This window comes from Malaya genurostris, chromosome 3 (genome assembly GCF_030247185.1).
Source record: "Malaya genurostris strain Urasoe2022 chromosome 3, Malgen_1.1, whole genome shotgun sequence".
Classification (NCBI taxonomy): Eukaryota; Metazoa; Arthropoda; class Insecta; order Diptera; family Culicidae; genus Malaya; species Malaya genurostris.
Window position 1 is genome coordinate 27,883,507 of NC_080572.1, and position 27,810 is coordinate 27,911,316.

A 27,810-nucleotide genomic window follows, 5' to 3' on the forward strand; every position below is an offset into this window, starting at 1 on the left:
GATTAACGGTTTCCGAATTACAACGAGAAGAACTTGATCATTTGCATGCACCCATAAACTGTTTTAGCTGTAACTTCTTCATTTTTCAAAAGGCACTGATGGGATAGCCATCATCTGTAGGTTTTAATAACTGCTTTAAAATAAAAATTAAAAAAAAATTAAAACCCTGATTTTTTTTATTTAACTTTTTCGGATTATTTGTTAATTATTGAGAAAAAAGATCAAAAACATTTATATACGTGTATATTTTTTTAGAGTGCCCAATCGATTCCCTACAACTTCTTCCAGAACGCCATTTTTGTACAATCAATGGTTTCCAAGGTACAATGATTTGAAAAAGGCAATTTTTGTGAAATGCAAAAATACATACGCCCTTTTTAAGAATCAATCGTGAGTCGGATTGACCTCTCCATTGGTTCAAAACTTATGGTTTGCCATATTGAAGCCATGTGAAAAGTTTCATTCAAATCGGAGAAGGTAGATTCTGATTTTGTCACTTTTTCGTCTACTCATTCCTGGAATTGCTCCAAACTAGAAAACAGATTATTAATTTTCATAGATCTGTCGGAAAAAGTTGAGATATGTTAATTCCACGGTATCTGTTAAATCACCCTGCTACGTTATGGATGTCAAGATATTTATGAAAGGGGACTTCAGCCAGCGATTTGTCATTCGTCATCTAACAATCGATGTGGATAGACCAATAACCTACTATGACTAATTTTGTTTTATCTTTTATTCGCAGCTGTCTACCTAGTCAAGCTATGGTAAAACGCGCCATAGATCCAAGAAGGATCCAAAGGATGCTAAGCGTCTGAAGACAAGTGATGTACAGGTAAACGACCGTTGGCTGAGTAACAACCAATACGCTGATATGCTCATTTGATGTCGAAGAGGAACTGCAGAAGAAGAAAAAAATGCCGCCTTTTTACCTGAAGGGCTTCCCACCGACTCTACACTCGGATTTCAACACGCTGGCCTACAGGCAACAATCCGTTTATGTACTGAAGGCTACAAAATAACTGCTCCGGCTTTGAACCACTACACTACAGTGGAATGTTACCTGAAGCAAACAAAATCGGAATACCTCACACACGATACTGCCGCCAACAAACCTATGAAGATTGTATCATACTTCGAGGACTACCCGCCATGATGGAAGCCGAACTAAAGAGTATGGACTAAAGCCTGTGATGGTGCTTAAAATGAAACGACACAACAAGGACAATCGAAAGTATCGAGATCAACTGTACTTGGTTCATCTGGAGAAGGGCTCCATCACCATGAGTCAACTGAAAACGATATTCCATATAATTTGAGCCACTTCCTCACAGCAATCCAAAAGATTCAGCCGCTGGATTACAAAAAGATTCTTCCTCCAAAATCCCTCCTGGATGGGGTAATAATCAACCACAAGCAAAGGATGACTCTGGTGACTCTGCTAAACAACTGATCGTCATTTTTGAAATAATGACAACAAAACTTCGAAACTGCAGAACGCGGCTAGATCAAATCAACGCCTTAGGCAAATTCATCTCGAATATGCAATATAATGAGTTGATTGTAGTAAATTGGAATGCTTGCTCACTCAGGAGCAAAACTTCTGAATTGTCCGATTTACTTCAAGAGAAGAATGCCGATATTGCTATTTATTTATTTTTTGCGTAAAGTCAATGCTATGTGCACTTACCACAGAACCAAAACCACTTAATAATTAAATGAATGATGTCAAACTAAATTCAATTATTTCTTTTTACTCTCTAAAGATTTGGTGTTAATCGGATAAAAACTCGAATTTTGAAAACGAATTTAATGTGTGCGGATTTTGAACCATACACCATTTAGACATTGAAAAATGCCGTAAGCAGTGACATAAACACATATACTACATACACATACATACAAATTCGATGTTCGAACATAGGAATTAACGAAATTTGCAAAGAAGTTTCTTGATCTGGAAGGCGATTTGCGGTTGTGATGCAAAAGGCGCTCTCTTCATCACTTCCGGAACAATTAGAGGTGCACAGAAGAGAGTCTAAAGAAGCGTCTCTTGTCGTTCATAAGAAAGCACAAAGGATCAACTATGCCTTGTACGATATAGTATCGTGCCGTAAGCAGTGACATAAACATACACATACATACAATTCGATGTTCGATACAAACATACAAATTCGATGTTCGAACAAAGGAATTAACGAAATTTGCAAAGAAGTTTCTTGATCTGGAAGGCGATTTGCGGTTGTGATGCAAAAGGCGCTCTCTTCATCACTTCCGGAACAATTAGAGGTGCACAGAAGAGAGTCTAAAGAAGCGTCTCTTGTCGTTCATAAGAAAGCACAAAGGATCAACTATGCCTTGTACGATATAGTATCGTGCCACTACGCTCAAAACAGGTTAGAGTAGTACCGAGCGAACGGAGTCAATTTTGTGTCCTCCAAATTCGATAGAATTGTAATGTGACTTTTTATCCATGTAAAGACACACCAACCTTAGTGACATGCATAGAAAACGACTTACGTATCCTAATGGGCTACTTTAACTCAAATTTACTTCTTTGAACATTGCGAAAAAAAAGGTATTCCAATTAACTAGGAAAAAACTGACGCATCACACGAACCCATGCATTGGTCAAATATTTATAGAGAAAGTTTATAGTTTTAAATACTTAGGAATTCACCTATATACAACCTCCCATACCTTCATCCAACATTGCAACTTTATTCCGATTCTTCACACTACACTATATGCTCATCACAACATCGCATTACCGGTTGGTACCCAGCAGCGGTATACAAGACAGACCAACTCATTATTTCGAGTAAGAGCTTATTCGAATTTGGGTCAAACTCGTATGACATATTACGGTCCATCGATATAATTGTCTTCCTGATGAGCGAACAAACCCCCAATCCGGTCGTATTCAAAATGAAATTGAAGCGCTACCTAAAGACAGAGATAGCTAACTATCAACCGTGTTTTTGTGTTTGTACCGTTCATCCATCCATCATCTACTCATTCATTCGCTCATCCATTCATTCATTCATTCACTCATTCAAACACTGTTTCACTCAATCATTACTTCCCTCACTCATAAACTCTTTTATTCACTCATTCATTGATTAATTCATTTATTCATTTCTATCATCATGCACTCATTCATTCATACATTTATTAATTTATAAATTCGAGTCTTTGTTAAAATGTTGCAATCTTAAAAGTAGAGGAGGTTTTTGTGCCCTTTTGAGCCAGTGCTGGTGCCAGAGTCTACTCCAGAGGATTTTTTCCTACTCAAGTGTTGAAATCAATAGATTATTGCTTGTTAACTAGTTAATAAATAATTAATGTTAGTTTTTGTAAGCTTTGAAATATTAGTAAGAGCCCCTTAAAAGGCATTCTACATTCCACTGGGAGCTCTAGCATAGTGTAAATAGTTAAATGTCTCTTCGCTAGTATACAACGTTAGTAGTAAAGGCCTCAGCTTGTCATCATCGCGTTTTTTTTTTCTTTTTTACCTATTTTTATATATATAAAAAATAGGTATAGAATTCGCTCAAACTTTCGAAAATTTTTCCGAGGCCCGGAGGGCCGAATGACATATACCAATCGATTCAGCTCGACGAACTGAGCAAATGTCTGTGTGTGTGTCCGTATGTGTGTTGTCAACTAAGAGGTCGAGATCTCAGAGATGGCTGGACCGATTTTCATCAAACTAGTCGCAAATGAAAGGTCTCCCCGTCACCCAAAACGCTATTGAATGGTTTTGAGATCGGATGTTTACTTTTTGAGTTATACAAAGTTTTATGTCAAAATTTTCAGTTTTTTGACAGTATCTGTCACAATTGACCTTGAAAACAGAATATGTTTTCAGACTTAGATTCCGCACGGTAATACCTATCCAACAAGCCATAGATTGTTAAAATCCGTCCATTTTTAACGGAGATATCGAAATTTTTCTGTAAGCGACTTTTCCCCCTATTCCAGCAGTAGGAGTTTTGAGCGCTGTATGACAAAGAAATGCTTGGGAGCAACGGAAAACACGATTTTTTATACTGTTACATACAATTGTTTCTAAGAACCAAAAGGATTGTGTACAGCATTCTTTTTCATGACATTTAGCCTCGTACCGATTTTGGCACGGCTCGTTTTTGGCAACATAATCGTTCGAATATGACATATATAAACCAGATGATGGCAGAATTTTTTTTAATTATTTTGTTTTAAACTACTTACAGCAATAAATGCTGGAACAACATAACATCCATATACCATTCGAATCAGTTCGTCGAGATCAGCAAATGCGTGTGTGACAAATAACTTCAATTAATTTTCTCGGAAAATTTCTTTTCTACAAATTCAGATTCATACGAAAAGTCGTATGCTCCCAAACAAAGTTCCTGCATTATGTTTGGTTCCGACCTCTGGTTTCGGAACTACAGGATGATATGTGAAACGAAATCAAAATTGTGTAACTCATTTTTCTTGAAGATGGCTGAACCGATCTAAGATGCAAATGAAATCTAAGAATCATCTAAGATTCAAATGAAAAGTTTCAAAGTTCTATAAAACATCTTGCTTTTCTGTCAGATCCAACCTCCGGTTTCGGGGATTGTATAAAAATGTCTATTCCACATAATTTAATCAGGTTTATCGGGTTAGCAGATTTGGATAGTCGATAAAAAAATTAACTTTTTTCAGTTTTAGTGGTATTCAGTTGTCGATCAGAAGGCACCTAAAAATTTAATTCGTGCTATGATCTCTCAAAGATGTCTTAACTGATTTTCAAATGTTTTGAAACAAATGTAAAGTGTACAGCTACTCAGGTGAATTTATCTGACTTCGGCCATACCGCTTTTAGAATTCCGGTTCCAGTATAAAATCGTTTCTCAAAGCTCAATCGTTTTCTCAAAAAAAGCCTAATCAAATTTCAGAAACAAAAATTTTAATTAAAACAAACTTATATACAAAAATTAATTATTTTATCCAATTATGACTTCCGGTTCTCGAATTACATGATGATGAATTTTTAAAATTCAAACCGATATAGAAGATGACAATCCCGAAAAGCTTCAAAGTTGAACTCAAAACTGTTGTAATTTATTCGTCATATGGCCATACGAATCGGTTTGGGTTATGCTGGTTCCTGAATACCGGCTCTGGAAGTACCTTAAATTACCGTAAACTCTAGAGTGGAACTTACATATCATGGCATGTTTAATCGATTATCACACTTCTAGATTCAAATTCGATCCGATTTGCAGTTTCGACATTACAGAGTAATGAGTGATTAAAATCTCAAATTGTCGCTTAAAACGAGGGTCATTAAAATAATGTCATGAAAACTTAAACACCGAAGAATATTCATGCAAAAAACACATGCGGATTGATAAAAATAGGTATCATCTCACTGCTAGGTGGATTAAACACGTTTTTGCTATAGTTTTTGCTTTTTTTCAAGCTGAGGTATGTATGTGTCCGTTACCAGGGAGCTCCAATTGGCTTAATATTCGATTTCCTGCTCCAAATATTTGCTTTTTTCTATCCACCTGGTGATGTAATGATGCTTTTCTCATATTATTTATATTTTCAAAAACATCACTAGAAGACTCTGTCAAGATTCTTTTTCACAGTTGAATAAAATACAAAACTTTCTACTATAACCATTTCAATTTGTAAACAGTTATTAAGTTAAGTCAATATAGACTTAAATGTGGCAACACTGCACGCTATACAAAATTGAACAAAGCACGCTTTGTGCTAGGTGGTGGTGTTTTCTGCTTCCGTACCAGAACGTACCGATGCGTACCAATTTTGCGTCATTTGGTATGACAGTTTGAAAGTTTTGACCCTCATCGCCCTAAAACTTCGGAACCGGAAGTTGGATCTGGATGAAATTGCACAGTACCTTTTAATACAATGAGAGCTTTGATTTGAATTATGATTTGAGAAAATCGGTTTAACCGTTGCTGAGAAATCGAAGTGAGTTCCGTTTTTGGAGCTTTCTGCACTATTACCGGTGCGTTCGGAAGCGGAGAACCGGGGACCCAAAGTGGATTAATATTTCTGTCTGTCAAATGATTAATATATCAAGGTCTGTCAATTAGATGAATTTACTAGTAAGTTTTATAAAAATTTGCACCTCGTTTCGCCATCACTTTCGAAAAAATACTCATGAAATGGAAAATTTTCACTTATCGCGCTGTAATACCAGAGCCGAAAGTTGGATCTGAATCAACTTTCCGGGGACTTTTTAAAGAATTTTAAGACTTTTTATTTGTAATTTAGTTTGTAAAAATCGGTTAAAAAATATCCGAGAAAATTGAGTGCGCATTTTCTCATAGATCTACACATATTGCCTTGTAATTCCGGAATCGGAAGTCGGATGAATCTAAGTTTGTGAAAATCGGTCAAGCCATCTCTGAAAAAATCGAGTGACAATTTTTTTTTCATTTTATTGGTGCATATCACCCTGTAATTCCGGAACCGGAAGTCGGATCGAGATAAAATTCAATAGTGATCTATGAGACCATAAGACCTTTAATTTGAATCTATGTTTGTGAAAATCAGTTCAGCCATCTCTGAGAAAATCGAGTGACATTATCTTTCACATACACACAGACATTTGGTGATCTCGACGAGTTATACTTGAACATATTTATTGGCTGTTTCATCATTTTCGCAAACTGAAATGTATTTTCTTTGTAATGAAACAGCAGTTTTGTAAAGTTGAACGCAAAGACAACTGAAGTCAAAAATAGAGAAAAATACAACATTACTACAAAAATATAGTTGCATTTTTTGCGCAGGAGGCAGTTAACCCAAATCAGAAAATATGAACACTACTGACTTTCGATTTTAATGTATTCATAGTTCACGGGATTCTGGAATGAGAAGTAGATAATTAAACTGGAGTCAAGTTGACATTTGTAATTATATTAAAACGTGTGATGTTTCAATCATATCAGTATATGATGAAACGGCGAATGTATTTGTTTTAATGAATGGAAGTAACGAAAAATTAAGAGAAATCCGTTTTTACGCTTTCCATCGCAGTTCATTTCACAACAGTGCTGTTAGCTATAAATCACATCGTGTAATTGACCCACGAGTCACGAATTAATACCTATTTTCGAAGCAGTATTAACACGCTGAATCTGTTTTTACATGTCTACCTATCATATTGCCTCATCATTGCTTCACAGTTATTTGCAGTTTGACGAAGAAACTGGTTTGCTATCGACTGTGGCGAACCTTGTAGATTGAAAACGAACAAAGTGATTCACACTCATTTGAGTATTATCTGCCGTGTTGGTCGGACATACGACGTTCGGAACTGCTCATTATCTTCTTCCATTCGAAAATAATCCTAATTCATTTCACTCAATCCAGGCATCCAGTTTGCGTTCCTTATATGGAAGTCTGACCCTATATTGTGTTTGATGTCAACAGAGGCACGAGATAACGTTATCTAAAAAACCATTGAACAATATCGAGTTGACATTTAAAATAAATGAACGTCGGTATTTAATCGGTAGTTTTCAAGTGACAACAGAACAATGGAAGTGGACTTGCTGACTGCGGGGGCCATCGGTGCAATTATTTTGTTGATATTTCATTATATGTCTAAAAAGTATGAATATTTCCTATCAAAACCAATATCGTGCGTTAAGCCGACGTTTCTTCTCGGCAGTACTGGTCCGATAATGTTTCGCAGAAGAGATATATCGTCTCATGTCAGAATGCTTTACAATGTTTTTCCTGATTCCAAGTGAGTTTTGGTTAGTAATCGCAAACATAACACCATTTTGAACGCTTGTACGTTTTCAGAATTGTAGGATTCTACGATTTCATGAAGCCAATTTTCATGCTGCGAGATGCGGACGTTATCAAGAAGATCGGCGTCAAAGATTTTGACTTTTTCATGGACCACACCCCTACTTTGATCGGTACTTCATCCGATGATGATGTTGGAGGCGAAAGTCTTTTCGGTAACTCATTGTTCGCGCTGCGAGGGCAGAAGTGGCGAGACATGCGATCAACGCTAAGTCCGGCGTTCACCGGAAGTAAAATGCGACACATGTTTGAACTGGTTGCGGACTGTGCCAAATCGATGGTCGATTTTTACAACTCGGAAGCCAAATCGGGAAAATTTTTGGAGTATGAGATGAAGGATACCTTCTCGCGATTTGGGAATGATGTCATTGCAACAGTGGCCTTTGGAATTGAGGTGAACTCGTTGAAGGATCGGGAAAATGAATTCTTTTCGAAAGGAAAACAAATGTTGAATTTTCAAACGCTTATGGTACTTGTAAAGTTTTTACTTATGAGAAGTATGCCTCGTTTGATGCAAAAACTAGGATACGATTTTTTGGATTCGAACCTATCGGATTACTTTAGGAAAATGATCGTTGACAATATGAAGCAGAGAGAAATCCACGGAATAGTACGCAATGATATGATTCATATGCTGATGGAAGTTCGCAAAGGTGCATTGAAGCATCTCAAGGAGGAGCAAGATCATAAAGATGCGGGCTTTGCCACCGTAGAAGAATCGAATGTTGGGAAAACTAGCCATACTAGGGTTTGGACCGAAAACGAATTGATCGCACAGTGTTTTCTATTTTTCCTAGCCGGTTTCGACACTGTTTCAACAGCCATGACCTTTTTGACATACGAACTTACAATCAATCCGGATGTTCAGAATCGTCTGTATGAGGAAATTGTGCAAACTAACAACTCGTTAAACAATACTCCATTAAGTTATGAAATGCTTCAAAAAATGGAATACATGGACATGGTCGTTTCGGAAGGCCTTCGCAAGTGGCCACCGGCTGTTGTGTCCGATCGTTATTGTACTAAAGATTACGTATACGATGATGGTGCAGGAACTCGATTCGTTATTGAGAAACATCAAACGATTTGGATCCCTACGATTGCTATCCATCACAATCCGAAGTATTATCCGAATCCAGAGATATTTGATCCGGAACGTTTTAATGAAGTAAACCGGTCGAATATTAATACTGCTGCTTATTTACCATTCGGTGTGGGTCCACGGAATTGCATCGGTTCTCGGTTAGCACTGATGGAAGTTAAATTGATTCTATACTATCTACTAAAGGACTTCAGCTTGGAACCGACAGAGAAAACACAAGTTCCTTTGAAGATGTTGAAGAATTTATTTGCGCTTCAGGCAGAAAATGGTGTTTGGGTGGAATTCAAACCAAGAAGTAGTTGAGTGACCTAACAATTAGTGTTAAGTGGTTACGTGGAAATCCTGTGTAAAGTATCATTGGTTTGATATCGGTCATATTATTTAACATAAGCAATTTATCATTCGGTTCTTCGTGGAAAAGTTTACAAAAGAATTCTGATCGAATGCAATTTGGCTTATCCATAATATGGAAATATCTTCCCTGGATTGGAAATAAAAAAACCTATGCTTATAAGAGTTTTCTTTTATATCGTTTAGCTTCCTACTTCCTGTTTCCGCTTATAAGCCTTTATCAGGGCCCAACAAGTTTCAATTAGTCTGGGGATAGTTTGGAAGATTCATCTCTTTGGGAAGCGACGACGAGTTGTTGATTATTTCCATCGCACGATATTTTCAGATCTGAACACATTACCACTAAAGCGGTTTGTATATAGTCTTCGAGATAGTACGCGCTCAAGGGGGAGGCTACGACGGACTGGAGAATAACGTCATCACACTCGAGACGCCGCACAGTGGTCCAAAACTGGAAAAAGACGGTCAAAAGTGTGTACTGACTTTCAATGATTTTTAAGAGCTAACGTGTCTTCGAAGAAATTTTACAAGATTGTATAACGCTTCTTTTGAACGTAACAGCATAATTTCTGTTAAGGGGGTAGTACCAATTTCGAATAACGGGGACGGGTATAGCGTGATGGGATAGTCGATGCCTTTCACGCAGCCCGCCTGGGTTCGATTCCCAACCCCGCACATAGGGTCAGAAAGATTTTCTGGTCCGAAGAGGCGAATGACCTAAGATGTTAAAGCCTCTATAATTAAAACAAAAAAAAAATTCGAATAAAAAAAAATTTTCACAAAAATTTTTTTTCTATCTTGTTTCGAAGAAAAAAACATTTGAAGTTTTTTGCTGAAGATATAAATAATGTAAAAAAATGTTGTATTTATCTACCTAAAATCTACCTCTATTACCTAAATATCTACTACAAAGCTTAAGATTGCATTCAAATGAGTAACTTTTCCCAATACTTTTCACAACCTAATCAACCAATTAGGTAATTAATGCTACCTAATAAATCATTACAATATCACTTAGTCGCATTGCATTCGACCAATTAGTATTAGTCACGCTATCGTCCGAGTTTTCTGTATCGCTAATTTCTTGCTCTGTATTTTCTTGTTCTGTTGTAAGTTCTAGCATATCAATTGCTTCCAGTGACAATTCCTTTCCAGCTTTCAAATTAATATAGTGTATAACAGGATAATAATGTATATGCATGTATGCAAATATATGAAAGATCGTTCTATCCGATTTCCGAGAAGGAGTAAAACCAGCAACTACCAGTCTGGACGCGCGTAAACACGTATAAACAAGCTCATGTTTGCACGCGCAACTTAAGCAAATTGTTGCGATTTTTATTTTGTTTACTTTTTGACAATTAACAACATTAGAAAAAATCTAAGTGGAACTCGGTGCAATTTTAGGCCTTTCCAAAGTTAGTTTTAATCATTGAAAATCCGAAAATTTATCAAAAGTTCAAAACATATTTAAGAAATGGAAAAATGTTTTCTAAACAAAATGTGATAAAATATTGAAAAAGCAAAAATCTTTACGAGGAGATTCCATGTTAAAACGTATAAATAAATTGAGTTTTTAAGACGAGATGTTGATCGTGCGACGCTCACTGCAAATTACAGAAATAGAAGACGCGTGACGCCCTCCGTTTCTTAACCATTTATGGTTTCAGCATGGCCATGGTGAAAATGAGTCACACGAATAGTACTCAAGATATTCTCATTTGAAATAAATGAATAAGGAATATATTTTCCTATAAGTATTGTAAAAGTTTGCTGCATTAAGTTGCATATTTCGCTTCGGCACAAGGTTTCCTAGGTAAAAAAGGTAAAATGATGTATAACTTTTCCAGAAAAGAATAAACCTAAGCATTATCTTCTACAAAATTATGAGATTTATTATTTTCTACAATTAATCCAAATAAAGTATGCATAAAAAATAACACGAGACTAGTTTTAAGGGGGTTGCCATAATTCAATAAGTAAAACTAGCTTTGAAAAGGCCTAAAAAGTTCCATCGAATTCCACTTAGATTTTTTTATAGTATTGAGCATATCTATTCCTATAAATTTTGTAAAAATCAGCTGCATAAAGTTGCATATTTCGCTTCGGTGTAAGGTTTTATCATAGGTAAAAAAAAGGTAAAATGTTGTATAACTTTGCCAGGAAACCACAAACCTATGCACTATCTTCAACAAAAATATGGGATTTTTTTATTTCTACAATTATTACAAACAAAGTATGCATAACAGAATAACTCGAAACAAGTTATGAATAATAAGGATGGAAAGTCACCATTTGTGGCTGAACACCCAATTTAAATCCTAATAATTTAATTTAAGCTCATATTCCAATAAATAGTTATCTAAAAAAAGTTAAATAAAAAATTGATTTAAAAGGAGTTGCCATAAAAACGCTTTGTATATCCGAAACGGTGCGACCTAGACTTTTGGTATATTTGACAAAGTAAATTATTTTCAATTATTCTAAATCGTTGTAGATGAAAAAAATTTCTATCTCTTCAGAAAAAAAAGTTGTGGTTATATTTTTTGTCAAAGTAGGCCATGAATAATTAGGGATAGAATCAAATTATGCGGGATTTATTTGTAAATAATTTCTTGAAAGCAACTATATGCATTAAAGGAACGGTTTGGCAGCTATTGATTTATGTCCACGTTTTTATTGATTCAAACTACTGTGCAATTTTGATCGGCGCACAGGTCTATATCATATCCAGTCAAAAAACAAATGCTTCGGTTATTTGAAACACGCGAAGAGTAAGGACCGTGTGTGTTTGCTTTTAGTTGAAGTTGGTTCTCCATATGTCTCTCTCAGTGAGAGGGACTTATAACGACTCGCTCTCATACTGTTTTCCATCCAACACTAAAACGAATGACTGCAAGAACAGTCTACGTGTGAGCATGGTAAAATCAGTAATGACACGAAATAATTAAAACTAAATAAGCGAAGGTTTCAAGGTTAAATATAAAATTTTACTTGATTTTTAGTGTATTCCGAAAATGAAAATCGATGGCTTATATTTATGTTGGACATGTACGTGATTTTATGTCCAAAATAAGAGTCATTCCGCATTATTCAACACTTCAAAGACTCTGTTTCGTGACGGTACTGAGCTGGTTAGGGTGGATTAGATGTATATGTAAGAAGTATATTGGCATCAGTGAACCACGCTGTACCAGTACCAGGGATGCCAGGTCATTTTAAAAAAAAATCTGTGATCAAGCCAAAAATCTGTTTGTGAAAATCTGTACCCGTTTTCCGTACCATAATAGCAGATCGAAATCAGTTTAGTAAGCAAAAAAAGGTAACGAAATCATTTTGCTGAGCAAAAAAAAGTCTCACTACCAACACGCTCTGTACCTTTTTCCTCAACCGCTCTGTACTTTTTGGTGCACTGTGCTCGATTTCTAAAAATCTGTGTGATTTAATCCAGAATCTGTGAAAATCTGTGATCATTTTCAGAAATCAATACCATTTTTAAAATCTGTGCAGAAAATTGAAAATCTGTGAAACACAGATTAATCTGTGAACCTGGCATCCCTGACCCGAAACGGACATGTGTAAATTAACCTTCAGGGTTCGTCATTCTCTGCTCAGTAAGTACTATGACAACACGAAAGTGTGTCTGATCAATCACGCTCTCAAATTGAGCGTAACTTACATCCCACTAGATGCTAACCAGTTTAGACGCGTGGAGCACAACCATCCGCAAAACAACCGCTGTTAGTGGATTTACTGTTTTTTTCTAAATGTTTTTGTAAAGGTCAACTTATTGATTTTACAGTTGAGGTTCCCGACAATATTTTAAGTTTTATTAGTCGTTACGATCAAATGCGTAATGCTGCAAGTTCATCTTATCCTTGTGTGTGCTATCAGTGCCATAGCAGTAATATGTTATCATTATGTTGCCAAGAAGTACCAGTATTTTTTGAGTAAACCTATTCCGTGCGTGAAACCTACGTTTCTACTAGGCAGTAGTGGTGCAACAGTTTTTCGGCGGCGGGGTATTGTCTCCCAATTGATAAAGCTGTACAACGCATATCCCGAATCCAAGTGAGTGTTAGGCATGATATTTTGAAATTGTTTAGCTAAAAAAAGTTTCTTTGCAGAGTAACAGGTGCTTACGATTTTACCACTCCGGTTTTTCTTATTCGCGACCCGGACTTTGTGAAAAAGATTTGCGTGAAAGAATTTGATTTCTTCACGGATCATACACCGATAATGCCCATAGATAAGGCAGACAAGGAGAACGATAGGAAAAGTTTTACCCAAAACTCGTTATTCTTGCTGAGAGGCCAAAAATGGAGAGATATGCGAGCGACGTTGAGTCCAGCGTTCACCGGGAGCAAGATGCGTCATATGTTTGACTTAGTGGCGAAGTGTGGCCAATCGATGAGCAATTTTTTCACCGAAGAATTGAAAAGAGAGAATAGTATGGAGTATGAAATGAAGGATATATTTTCGCGTTTATGCACCGACATGATCGGCACAGTTGCTTTTGGTTACGAAATGGATTCACTGGCAAATCGGAACAATGAGTTTTACCTGCAAGCTACTCAAATGATAAATCCACGCTCAATCGTGCTTATGTTTAAATTTCTGCTGATGTTCACTTTACCTTCGTTCATGGAGAAGCTGGGAGTGGATTTCATAAGTTCAAGCTTATTGAAGTATTTTAAAGGAATAATTCTCGACAACTTTAAACAGCGGGAGATGCGAGGCATCGTTCGAAACGATATGATTCATATGCTTATGGAAATTCGTCAAGGGATTCAGACGCAAGAGTCTACTGTGAAAGAATCTATTCATTTTCGAAAGTGGACTGACAACGAACTTATCGCACAGTGTTTATTATTTTTCATGGCCGGGTACGAAACAGTATCAACATGCTTATCATTTCTGACGTATGAACTTGCAGTAAATTCTGAAGTTCAAAAACGTCTGTATGAGGAAATCCAGAACACAGAACAATCTCTCAATGGAACACCTCTGACATACGAGATACTTCAAAACATGCCCTATATGGATATGGTCGTATCAGAGGGTCTTCGTATGTGGCCTCCACAATTGATTTCTGAGCGTCACTGCACTAAAGATTATCACTATGATGATGGATCAGGGACGCAATTCATCATAGAGAAAGGGCGAACTGTCATGATTCCAATAATTGCCATTCATCGCGATCCGAAATATTACCCAAATCCAGATAAATTTGATCCGGAACGATTCGGTGAAGCCAATCAATCGAAGCTTGTTTCGGGAACCTATCTACCATTTAGCTTAGGTCCAAGAAATTGCATCGGATCCCGATTAGCGGTAATGGAAGTAAAATCAACTATTTACTACTTGCTGAAGAACTTTAGTTTGAATCCATCCGAGCGGACGCAGATACCTCTTCGGCTAATGAAGCATATGTTTGCATTGCTCTCCGAAAAAGGCATTTGGTTGAAGATTGAACCAAGGAATTAAAGAATCTGACAATGGAAACATGTTCATGGAGGATCTAGAGCCATGTATTAATGAAAGAGACAGTTGAATAATACTGTATGGGCAACTTAGTTGATAAACCTAAATTATAACCATGTCCAATTTTCATTTAAATCATATATGGCTGGTCGTATGAAATATAATGATTAGCATTTCTTATTTACAACGGAAAACAAATGGAACTGGAATAACTTACCATCTGGATCAACCGAACGACGAGAACGGAAAACTGTTGAATCTGCAACAAGAAAAGAATAAATTTGTATTACTACCTGTGCAATTTTTTCAAAAAAATAGTATCTTTTAGAGTGATTTACATGATTACAGTGTAGTTATAATTTCTTCATATAACTTTTTTTTATAACATATAACACTTTGCAATTCCCTGTACGTTTTCACGTTTGTGCATAAATGTTTTGATTTTGAAGGAAGAATTTTCTTTCATACCATTACCAAAAACCAAAAATACTTTGGCATACTGGTGGATGGTTAAATTCGGTGCTCAATTCGAACATCACCGCCTGCAAGTTGAACCAATTTTCAACGGTGTGTAAAGTGTAGTTCACCCAAAGTAAGTAAATTTATCAGTCGGAGCGCTAATCGCCAGTCAATGATCAGATTGCGATCCGCTCCTTGCTATGAACATTCGCTCGCCCATTTTTGAAATCACATCAATCTTTCCCAATTCATTACAGTAGGTCATAAACAAGTTTTAAAGTAAGGACATTTGGAACATACCATTGAGAATGATTTTTCAAACATCATATCGGAATGATCGCTATCGTGCATGGTATATTGCACCAAATAGATTGAAAATCGCTCAGTAAGTACTATGACAACACGAAAGTGTGTCTGATCAATCACGCTCTCAAATTGAGCGTAACTTACATCCCACTAGATGCTAACCAGTTTAGACGCGTGGAGCACAACCATCCGCAAAACAACCGCTGTTAGTGGATTTACTGTTTTTTTCTAAATGGTTTTGTAAAGGTCAACTTATTGATTTTACAGTTGAGGTTCCCGACAATATTTTAAGTTTTATTAGTCGTTACGATCAAATGCGTAATGCTGCAAGTTCATCTTATCCTTGTGTGTGCTATCAGTGCCATAGCAGTAATATGTTATCATTATGTTGCCAAGAAGTACCAGTATTTTTTGAGTAAACCTATTCCGTGCGTGAAACCTACGTTTCTACTAGGCAGTAGTGGTGCAACAGTTTTTCGGCGGCGGGGTATTGTCTCCCAATTGATAAAGCTGTACAACGCATATCCCGAATCCAAGTGAGTGTTAGGCATGATATTTTGAAATTGTTTAGCTAAAAAAAGTTTCTTTGCAGAGTAACAGGTGCTTACGATTTTACCACTCCGGTTTTTCTTATTCGCGACCCGGACTTTGTGAAAAAGATTTGCGTGAAAGAATTTGATTTCTTCACGGATCATACACCGATAATGCCCATAGATAAGGCAGACAAGGAGAACGATAGGAAAAGTTTTACCCAAAACTCGTTATTCTTGCTGAGAGGCCAAAAATGGAGAGATATGCGAGCGACGTTGAGTCCAGCGTTCACCGGGAGCAAGATGCGTCATATGTTTGACTTAGTGGCGAAGTGTGGCCAATCGATGAGCAATTTTTTCACCGAAGAATTGAAAAGAGAGAATAGTATGGAGTATGAAATGAAGGATATATTTTCGCGTTTATGCACCGACATGATCGGCACAGTTGCTTTTGGTTACGAAATGGATTCACTGGCAAATCGGAACAATGAGTTTTACCTGCAAGCTACTCAAATGATAAATCCACGCTCAATCGTGCTTATGTTTAAATTTCTGCTGATGTTCACTTTACCTTCGTTCATGGAGAAGCTGGGAGTGGATTTCATAAGTTCAAGCTTATTGAAGTATTTTAAAGGAATAATTCTCGACAACTTTAAACAGCGGGAGATGCGAGGCATCGTTCGAAACGATATGATTCATATGCTTATGGAAATTCGTCAAGGGATTCAGACGCAAGAGTCTACTGTGAAAGAATCTATTCATTTTCGAAAGTGGACTGACAAAGAACTTATCGCACAGTGTTTATTATTTTTCATGGCCGGGTACGAAACAGTATCAACATGCTTATCATTTCTGACGTATGAACTTGCAGTAAATTCTGAAGTTCAAAAACGTCTGTATGAGGAAATCCAGAACACAGAACAATCTCTCAATGGAACACCTCTGACATACGAGATACTTCAAAACATGCCCTATATGGATATGGTCGTATCAGAGGGTCTTCGTATGTGGCCTCCACAATTGATTTCTGAGCGTCACTGCACTAAAGATTATCACTATGATGATGGATCAGGGACGCAATTCATCATAGAGAAAGGGCGAACTGTCATGATTCCAATAATTGCCATTCATCGCGATCCGAAATATTACCCAAATCCAGATAAATTTGATCCGGAACGATTCGGTGAAGCCAATCAATCGAAGCTTGTTTCGGGAACCTATCTACCATTTAGCTTAGGTCCAAGAAATTGCATCGGATCCCGATTAGCGGTAATGGAAGTAAAATCAACTATTTACTACTTGCTGAAGAACTTTAGTTTGAATCCATCCGAGCGGACGCAGATACCTCTTCGGCTAATGAAGCATATGTTTGCATTGCTCTCCGAAAAAGGCATTTGGTTGAAGATTGAACCAAGGAATTAAAGAATCTGACAATGGAAACATGTTCATGGAGGATCTAGAGCCATGTATTAATGAAAGAGACAGTTGAATAATACTGTATGGGCAACTTAGTTGATAAACCTAAATTATAACCATGTCCAATTTTCATTTAAATCATATATGGCTGGTCGTATGAAATATAATGATTAGCATTTCTTATTTACAACGGAAAACAAATGGAACTGGAATAACTTACCATCTGGATCAACCGAACGACGAGAACGGAAAACTGTTGAATCTGCAACAAGAAAAGAATAAATTTGTATTACTACCTGTGCAATTTTTTCAAAAAAATAGTATCTTTTAGAGTGATTTACATGATTACAGTGTAGTTATAATTTCTTCATATAACTTTTTTTTATAACATATAACACTTTGCAATTCCCTGTACGTTTTCACGTTTGTGCATAAATGTTTTGATTTTGAAGGAAGAATTTTCTTTCATACCATTACCAAAAACCAAAAATACTTTGGCATACTGGTGGATGGTTAAATTCGGTGCTCAATTCGAACATCACCGCCTGCAAGTTGAACCAATTTTCAACGGTGTGTAAAGTGTAGTTCACCCAAAGTAAGTAAATTTATCAGTCGGAGCGCTAATCGCCAGTCAATGATCAGATTGCGATCCGCTCCTTGCTATGAACATTCGCTCGCCCATTTTTGAAATCACATCAATCTTTCCCAATTCATTACAGTAGGTCATAAACAAGTTTTAAAGTAAGGACATTTGGAACATACCATTGAGAATGATTTTTCAAACATCATATCGGAATGATCGCTATCGTGCATGGTATATTGCACCAAATAGATTGAAAATCGGCTAAAAATTTGTTGTATGTCATTTACGGTACGATATTTACACTTGTTTGGTCAATGTGATTACGCACGGTAGGGGAAACCGGGGTTGGTTCACCGAGTTTCGCTTTCGGAATTTCTGAACTCTTTCTGGTTAGACTTTTTGATAATCGGTTTGCTCTGTCATGAAGATACACATTTCGAGTACATGTGTAGTTAGTTTTAATCCTGAATAAAAATCAGGAAAATAGTTATTATTAATCAAATAAGTTCCCAATAAATGTTCTCGAGAACAATGACGATTAACAAAAATAAAAGTATGGTTATACTGGAAACCGATATGCCATTTTGTAAAGTTTTGAATATCCTATCCAATTATACCACGTTTTTGGAAATCGAATATAAATTGATCCGCGTTACACGTATTACTTAATACAGAAATTTGCTCACCAGTACCGAATAAAGAAAAGACGTGCTCCTGCAAAAACGACAACACAAAAACACCTGAAATTACATCGGTACGTGGGTGACCTAATGCTCCACCAAAATCATTATAGGTGTCGCCACTGCGCATAATAGGCTTTACAGAAAAGTCACTCGGCCAATCTGCCCCTTCGGCCAACTAGCCCGTAAATTGGTTTTAAGTGGCTACAACACTGTATTATTTTCAAAATATCGGAATTTTTTTTTCATTGCGAGAGGTCATGTATGATCTTAAAAATAATATTCCAAAAGATGAAAAGCGGGAAAAATGTCTTAATTTCGAGTATGAAATACGATCTTACAGCACCGAAAATTTTAAACGCGTTTATCTCAGAACCACGTTTTTTGAGCTGGCCGGAAACATAAATCAAGTAAATCTTGACCAATCGTTTCAAAAATTTTACAGAATATTCTCGATGGTTATCTCCACAGAGGTACGTAGGGGTTTTTGAAAATTGTGAATATTTTTTATGAACAATTTTGTGATGAAAAAATGCGGTTTTATTTTCAAAGGACTGCCATTTTACAGGAAATCAATTAATTAAAAACCTCTACGCACACTGTAATATAAAATTAGAAAATGTTTTGTTTTTTGTTCTAGATCGAAAATTGCGGGAGCTGAATTTCCGGCCATCAAAATGCAGCAATTTCGCAGAAATGACGCGAAGCCGCCATTTTGTTTTTCAATTTTTTAAACTGATCATTTTTTTTAGTTAAATATACATATAAAAAAGTGCTTTATACAAAATTCGGATTACTCCATTTTTTGGATACCAAAATAATTCCCCAAAAAAGTCCTTTTCTTTTTTTTCTACAGTGGTGTAACCTTAAATACTTTGATAATGACAGTTTACTAAAAAAGCAAATTTAGCTATCATTCATGGAATCGGTCGTCATGATGCTCAATCCGTCCATAGTATCCCAAGCTTCAAGGCATAAATTAAGACAATCGGATTTGTTAGTTGAGTCACGTAACACGGCATATGGAACAATTAATATTTTGTTGAGATAATTCTATTTCATACGAAACAAACGACGTACAACAAGTTTACGTTCAAGCCACATTTAAACTGAAAGAGATTGTTAGCGTATCAAAGATATGAATTCAGTAGAATACATTCTTCTTCTTGCTATCCGAGATCGGAGTCTGTTCTACTAAACGATGCTCAGCAACTCATGAGCAAAGCATTAATCTTAGTTCAGTACACATTTCATTACATGCTACTTACAATCATTACAACTAACAACTATTGTTTTGTTTTGAGCCGTCGGAGAGACCAATTCGACTCAATACTAACTTTTCAAAAAAGGGAGGTAAGTTGGCATGCGCTTTCTTAAAATCTGCAACACAAACACCATTACTGGTAGGAGAATTGGATCCAAGAAGAAGTTAAAGGAAATTAATTGGGGCCTTTTTGGCAAATGATTGTAAATCGTTCTAGCTGTAACTTCTTCGTTTTATAGTGTATAATATTTGTGCTCAAATGATTACCTACAATTACCTCTTAACGCATGGATCAATAAGTCCCGAGACTAAAGCAGAGATGGCGCTCGTAGTGAACCAGTAACCACATCTTTCTAGAGTACTAACCTTTGCTTGAAACGGGTCAAAATTTTAAGTCGATCCGACCAGAAACAGCTAAGTTATCGAGGTTGGAGTAAAGTCGTTTTGTAGTTTGTTTAAAAAATGGAAAAAAAACCGAGTTTCATGTTTTGATAAAACATTATTTTTTGATGGGTAAAAACACCGTGCAAGCGAAACAATGGATTGAAAAATGTTATCCGGACTCTTGTCCATCAAAAGCAACGATTTGTCGGTGGTTCGCCGAGTTTAAACGTGGTCGTGCCGACACAAATGACGCGGAACGCTCGGGTAGACCGGCGGAAGCCGTTACACCGGAAAATGTGAGTGAAGTGACAAAAATTATAATGAAAGATCGTAAAGTGAAGCTCCGTGAGATTGCTGAGATGACACAGATATCATATGGAAGTGTATTTACTATCCTTGAACGAATTGGGTTTTGATCTGCTTCCCCACCCCCCATACTCGCCAGATTTAGCCCCCAGTGACTACTGGCTGTTTGCTGATCTTAAAAAAATGCTCCAGGGAAAAAGATTTGGCTGAAATGAGGAGGTCATCGCTGAAACTGAAGCTTATTTTGAAGCGAAAGATAATTTTTTTTATAAACATGGTATTGAAAAATTGGAAAAACGTTGGAACCATTGTATCACCCTAAAAGGTGATTATGTTGATGAATAAAAAAAATGTTGTTTTCATTGTTAGTCTCGGGACTTATTGATTCATGTGTTATACACTATTTCTATACAGATAATAATTTTCGAGTTATAATGATTCCAGAAAAAAATGCCTGCACAAAATTCATTAATCTTTTTTGAGGATTAGTGTAGAGTCTAATCAGTCTCACTATTCGTACAAAATAGTTTGACATACTGAAAACATGTACAACGTTTCATTTAAATCGGGTAAAGTCGTTTCTACAAACGTTTGAAAAAACATAATAATAGCATAATTCGAATGGAATTATAAAGAAAAACCTGTTTTAATCCACCTAGTGGTGTAATGATGCCTTTCTCATATCAATCATACTATCATATATAATACTGTGGTATTCTTCAAAATAATTTTCTGCGATTCTTAGAAGAATAATCGAAATCGGTTTGTTTGACCGTCTACTGGTAAAAACTATCAATTGGAAAAGATTTGAGGTCGATTTAAATTTTTTTTAAGGTTTTTCCCCATTTTCAGTGATGGTATACAATTTTTAACCCACTTTACTCTATATTTCCGGATCCAGAAGTCGGATCCGCATGAAATTCGGGGATTACGTATGGGACCACAGGATCTTCCATTTTAATCTAAGTTTGTGAAAATCGGTCGCGCCATCTATGAGAAAAGTTAGAACACATATTTTCTTTATTTTGCACATTTTACCCCATAACTCCCGAACCGGAAGTCAGACCTCAAGACCTTTCATTTGAATCTTATGGCGTTTTCGTTTTTAATTTGCACTACACCGGTGCAGTGCTACACTGAGGCATGAATAAACGAACAAAAATGACGAAAACATAAACAGTAACCATTGACTACAATAAACGATTCCATTGCACAGAGCTACACCAAACTTTTGATGAGTGCTACACCAGTGGTATCGGTGCAGAAAAAGTGTAGCACTGGTGTAGTGCAATTGGTAAAAACGAACGGTTTCAGTGCAGCTTTCGCTACACCAGTGTAGTGCAATTTAAAAACGAAAACGACATTAGTGTGTGAAAATCGGTTCAGCCATCCCTGAGAAAAGTTAGTGCACTTATTTTCACAATTTTTTGCACATTTTACCCCATAATTCCGAAACCGGAAGTCGGATCCAAATAATATTCAGGAATTTTGTATGGAACCACAAGACCTTTCATTTGAATCTAAGTTTGTGAAAATCGGTTCAGCCATCTCCGAGAAAAGTTAGTGCAATAAAACGTTACATACACACACATACATATACACACATACACACACACAGACATTTTGCGTACTCGACGAACTGAGTCGAATGGTATATGACACTCTGCACTCCGGGCCTCGGTTCAAAAGTCGGTTTTCACAGTGATTGCATAACCTTTCTATATGAGAAAGGCAAAAACGTTACATACACACATACACACACACATACTCACAGACATTTTGCGTACTCGACGAACTGAGTCGAATGGTATATGAATGGTCCTGTGGTCCCATATTTCATCCGACTTCTGGATCCAGAAATATAGGGTAAAGTATGTAAAAAATTTTATACCATCACTGAAAAGGACGAAAAACCATAAAAAGTTTTCTAAATCGACCTCAAATCTTCTCCAATTGATAGTTTTTAACAGTAGACGGTCGAACAAACCGAGTTCGGTTATTCTTTTAAGAATCGAAGAAAATTATTTTGAAGAATACCACAGTATTATATATGATAGTATGATTGATATGAGAAAGGTATCATTACACCACTAGGTGGATTAAAACAGGTTTTTATTTAATGAATCTGTTGAATTAAATTTCTGTGTAGTTACTTATTTTCATTCACCAACCGTAACATGGGATCGTGGCTTAAGTTCGACAAACAATCCGGCTTTAGAATGTAATCCGATATAACCTTTAGCAAGCTGCAATGGAACCTGTGTTTTTTCCGTTCTTTCGAAACTAAAGTGCAAGAGCATATGGTACATGATTGCCTTAACTTCCATTAAGGCAAATCTAGAGGCAATACAGTTTCTAGGTCCAATTCCAAACGGTAGATATGTTCCAAGACGAATGTTTTCGTTATTTTCATCACTGAAACGTTCTGGCACGAATTTCTCCGGGTTTGGAAAATACTTCGGATCGTAGTGTAATCCTTGAACTGGGAAGAACACCGCAGTACCTTTTTCGATGGTAAACTTTAGACCTGCTCCATCGTCCAGTTCATAATTTCGTACGCAGAGGCGATCTACTGCAGGTACAGGAGGCCACATCCGCAGTGATTCGCATACTACCATATCCATGTATTGCATCTTCTGAAGTGTGTCGTAGTTCAATGGACTACCTTTCAGAGACCGATGTGTAGCCACAATTTCCTCATACAATTTTTTCTGAACATCTGGATTAATAGTAAGCTCATACGACAGGAAAGTGAGATTCGTAGACACCGTGTCGAATCCTGCTAGAAAGAAAATCAAACATTGAGCTATCATTTCGACCTCAGTCATGGAATGCAAAGTATCTCCTTTCCCCATATCAGATTCTTCAACGGTTGCGAATCCTTCTTTTTGAAATTTCTCGTGTTGGTGTTTCAGTGTGCCTTTTCTAGCTTGCATCAATAAATGAACCATATCTGGTCTAAAAATTCCTTGAGTTTCTCGCAAGTTGACAGCGTTTTTTATAAGCGCCGAAAAATATGCGTTATGTTTATGTTCAATGAAATCGATACCCAAATAGCTCATAATAGTCGGAATAAAACGAAAACCGAATGTACGAAGCATTGCTTTAACAGTGTTGAACTTGAACATGTCTTTCCCATGACAGAAAAATTGATTTTCTCGATTTCTGAATGAGTCTATCTTCATTCCGAAGGCACAGGATGCAATCACATCATTGCCAAATCTCGAAAATACATCCTTCATTTCGTACACCAGCGGAAGCTTTGTGCTCTTACATTCGTCACGGTAGAAAGAAGCCGTACTCTCGCAGCAATCGACGATCAATTCAAACATTTGTCGCATTTTGGAACCGGTGAATGCTGGACTGAGTGTAATTCGCATGTTTTTCCATTTCTGGTCGTTAAGTACGAACAAAGATTTCGCAAATATCACATCCGGATGATCGCTATCATTTTTTCCAAAAATCGGTCGGTGATTTATGAAATATTCGAAATCTTTGATGCCAATGGTCTTAATAAGCTCTGGGTCACGAATCACAAAAAATGGTAAGTTTGCATCAAATAGACCGAACACTCTACAAAAAAGTAATCTTATTGACGTTCTCACTGGAGCGAACAACGAGATAAGTTTACTTACTTTACACCTTCAAATTTATCATAAGCACGCTTGATGAATTCCGTGAATGAGGTCTTCTTGAAAAGCATCGAGCCAGTGCTACCAACGATCGGTTTCACTGCCATTGACGGGATTGGCTTGTCATGAAAATAGTCCAGATTTTTTGTCAGCCAATGATAGAACCAGCCAATAATAGTTACTACTGCTAGAACATGAACCAAATCGACCTCCATCTTTCAGGTGCTGTTTCGTACTGGGAATGATTGTTAGGCTACATTTATTTGCTTGCATTAAGTGGCACTTTAGTCCGTTTGATATGTGAGTTGCATAACACAAATTCAAATATTAGTAGACTATTCATCAACCCGTCCTCTGAAAAGGGCAAGAACTTAACAATGACTAGGGCAATATAGGATGTCCTAGAAAGTCAAAGAGGCGTCTTTGACGTTTCAACAAATAATGATTAATTTGTATTATTGTATACTTTCAAATCTGTGAAGAATCGCGATATTGATCATGTCGTTTGGACATGCGAGGAGTATTATGATGTCAGGTCTCAAATAATAAATTCTTTGCGTACCCGAGGTAGACTATCCAATGTCCCAGTTCTAGAAATTCTTGCTTATCGTGACTTTCCATACATGAAACTTCGTTATCATTTCATAAAGAAAGTTGGAGTTTTAATTTAATAATTGACCCTTTTAAGACTTAGTTCTAACTCCAACTGCGTCCATTAGTTCATCCAATAGCTAAATTTGAATAGAAATGATGTGCTGATACGAACAAACTCGAAATAGCTTATGAAATTATCAAAAAAAGGTATGAAAATTTTTGCTTATTTTATAATTTATAGCAGTTAATTGTTTGGTTCAAATAATATCATATTTAAAAAATAAGACCTATGTTATATTAAATTCAAATCGTTGAGACTATATTAGATTTGTATCAGGATAAGAATTCTATGTAAAAGTGATGCTACGGCGAAGAAAAACTAATGTAAATTTCCATAAGAAATAAACGTATTTATGGAAAAAAAATATCTGTGATTCGGTGAGTGCCGGTGTATTTAGTTTTTTCCAAAATGCAAATTCCCGAAAACAATTGCGAACGTTTCGCTGAATCAGTTATCATAATTGGAAGGTGTTTGTAATTCCGCTGACAGATACGTGATTTCCGTACAATAATTTCCTGTACAACGCTGTACAGAACGATGAGGTGACAGACAAGTTTTGCGCACATAATGATCGATAACATACACGGATAAAAATCTATTACCGGTATCATGATGTTTTAATCATGAAATAGCAAAATGATTGATATCATGAAAATTTTCATGAAAAATGTTTCGTTGTGCATGATACCAATAATTTTGCTCATGAAATCATGACTTATTGTTCATGATAGACATGATTCATGATTTAATGATTTTTAATCATGGTACCGGTAATGGATTGTTACCCGTGTAGAAACCAAAAATTTTTGCGATTTGAAGTATATTCCTAGTAACTGATTTATGACAGATATAATCAATGTCTCTCTGAATTATTAAACTAGTTTTGTGAGTGAGTGTTCATCGGATGACAGTTTCACTCATATCAAATTTTATACTACAAGTATTTATTAAATTAAATATGTTACTTGGTACAATTTACCCACACTGAAGACATGATTCGCTGTTCTCTATTCATACCCAACATAAGACTCTTTCTAAACAATTTAAAACAGGTTTTCTTTCTATTCAACCATTCAACCTGATGATGTAAGACAAAATAATTAGAAGATTCAGAGCTTCCAGAAGTGAATATAGGGGACCAGTGTGATAAATGGAATTTCGATTAGTCATCAATAAACAGGATAATTACAGAATCGGTTTATCGATGTATATCATTATGTTTTTAAATTCATCTCAACAAACTGTTTTTCAAAACTTCACCAAATTTATGAACATTTCTTGGTTTGACTGCTTTTTGAATATATGTATACGTTGATAAAGTATATAAGTTTTATGCTGCTTGTTAGAATTTTACCGAGATTTTTTTTTCAAAATAAAACGATGGTTGTTTATTATGTGATGCTCAGAAGAAGGAAATATTGTTTCGTGAGTTCACCATCGCTCGCCGATAACGTTGGTAGCAGTAGAGCAATTCCAGGAATGAGTAGACGAAAAAGTGAAAAAATCTGAATCGACCTTCTCCGATTTGGACATGGCTTCAGTATGGCAAACCATAAGCTTTGAACCGATTGAGAGGTCTATACGACTCACGACTGATTTTTAAAAAAAGGCGTATGTATTTCTGCATTTCACAAAAATTGCCTTTTTCAAATCGGAAACCGTTAATTGTACAAAAATGGCGTTCAGGAAGAAGTTGTAGGGAATCGATTGGGCACTCTAAAAAAAAATACACTGAAAAAAATTATTGATTTTTTTCTCAATAATTAAAAAATAATCCGAAAAAGTTAAATAGCATGGTTTTAATTTTTTGTGGTAATTTTTATTTTAAAGCTGTTATTAAAACCTACAGATTGATGGCTATCCAATCCGTGCCTTTTGAAAATTGAAAAAGTTACAGCTAAAACATTTTACAGATATATTCGAAATTTCAAGTTCTCGTTGAAAGATAATCATTTCAATAGTAAAATATTATTCTACAGGTTAAAGCAATACATTTGTTCATGATATCTTTTTTTCTAAAAGTAGCTGTTCTTGAGATACTTGGATATTTAATTATAGCACCATTTTTTATGTTTCCATGAATTGTTTATTTGCTTGCTATATCTACAATTATTACATGTACATGCATAATTCTTATTTATATTTAATGTTTTAAGTTTTTGAAAATTGTATGAGTACTACGTGCATCGTCATTCGAATACAGTCTTGTGACGATCGTGGTTTCTGAAATCGGAACGAAAGAATGGTATTTCTGTGTGCCTGGAATCCTTATAAACACTACTCCACTCGGTCACACCCCGTTCATATTCTTCTTGTGACACGTAACAAAAAGACATGGTCGTGAATGCCTCTCGACGTCTCTGCTCTGCCCATATATCTGCTCATATAATTGTTTTGCAGTTGTGATTGAGTGTTCATGTAGTTTAGCCAAGCTTTCACGTCGTGCCATTCGCTTTAAATTACCCCCGAGTGCATCACATGGTCCTTTACCATGAGAAGTTGCTAAAAATGCCACTTAGCGTCAATGTTATACATTGATTTAAATTTACAGAGACAAATTTTTTTCTGTTTTTGCGTCCAGGAAGAAGTTGTAGGGAATCAGTAGAGTGCCCCTTTGCAAACAGTGTGTTCTAAAGCAAAGAACAAAAGTAAATTGCAATAGATAACAGAGCAATGAAACAAAAATTTGATTTGCTCAAAAGCGAAGCTCGTATTGTTGTTTTCAAGTCGAGCTTAGACTTACGGGGACACTCTATAAATGAGCTTTGTATATCTTCAATGTACAGATTCCTTAAGTCGGACTGGAGGAGTACAATAACAATATG

General features: G+C 36.2%; 5 protein-coding genes across 7 annotated transcripts in view; 3 read left to right on the forward strand and 2 right to left on the reverse strand.

Moving 5' to 3' along the window:
- Window positions 1–27,810, reverse strand: part of LOC131437314 (sodium-dependent transporter bedraggled) — a 279,011-nt gene that overhangs the window by 139,101 nt on the left and 112,100 nt on the right. Inside the window, exons 3-4 of one of the 2 annotated variants that reach the window (XM_058606582.1) lie at window positions 17,702–17,743; window positions 14,988–15,029 (exon numbers count right to left, since the gene is read on the reverse strand). In XM_058606582.1, coding sequence (XP_058462565.1) covers window positions 14,988–15,029; window positions 17,702–17,743 — 84 coding nt within the window. The remainder of the gene's footprint in view (window positions 1–14,987; window positions 15,030–17,701; window positions 17,744–27,810) is intronic. The other variant, XM_058606583.1, reaches the window with a different exon arrangement.
- LOC131437325 (probable cytochrome P450 9f2) lies at window positions 7,266–9,449 on the forward strand. The gene is made up of 2 exons (XM_058606598.1): window positions 7,266–7,768; window positions 7,828–9,449. The coding sequence occupies exons 1-2, from the start codon at window positions 7,557–7,559 to the stop codon at window positions 9,236–9,238; spliced, it is 1,623 nt and encodes a 540-aa protein (XP_058462581.1). The 5' UTR covers window positions 7,266–7,556; the 3' UTR covers window positions 9,239–9,449.
- LOC131437335 (probable cytochrome P450 9f2) lies at window positions 12,885–15,114 on the forward strand. 2 transcript variants are annotated; one of them, XM_058606610.1, is made up of 3 exons: window positions 12,885–13,026; window positions 13,089–13,357; window positions 13,414–15,114. In XM_058606610.1, the coding sequence occupies exons 2-3, from the start codon at window positions 13,143–13,145 to the stop codon at window positions 14,771–14,773; spliced, it is 1,575 nt and encodes a 524-aa protein (XP_058462593.1). In that variant the 5' UTR covers window positions 12,885–13,026; window positions 13,089–13,142; the 3' UTR covers window positions 14,774–15,114. The 2 variants fall into 2 exon arrangements, with proteins under 2 accessions (XP_058462593.1, XP_058462592.1); XM_058606609.1 differs by having other exon boundaries at window positions 12,943–13,357.
- Window positions 15,601–17,830, forward strand: LOC131437336 (probable cytochrome P450 9f2). The gene is made up of 3 exons (XM_058606611.1): window positions 15,601–15,740; window positions 15,803–16,071; window positions 16,128–17,830. The coding sequence occupies exons 2-3, from the start codon at window positions 15,857–15,859 to the stop codon at window positions 17,485–17,487; spliced, it is 1,575 nt and encodes a 524-aa protein (XP_058462594.1). The 5' UTR covers window positions 15,601–15,740; window positions 15,803–15,856; the 3' UTR covers window positions 17,488–17,830.
- LOC131437319 (cytochrome P450 9e2-like) lies at window positions 22,776–24,650 on the reverse strand. The gene is made up of 2 exons (XM_058606592.1): window positions 24,334–24,650; window positions 22,776–24,271 (listed from the first exon to the last, which is right to left on the reverse strand). The coding sequence occupies exons 1-2, from the start codon at window positions 24,543–24,545 to the stop codon at window positions 22,858–22,860; spliced, it is 1,626 nt and encodes a 541-aa protein (XP_058462575.1). The 5' UTR covers window positions 24,546–24,650; the 3' UTR covers window positions 22,776–22,857.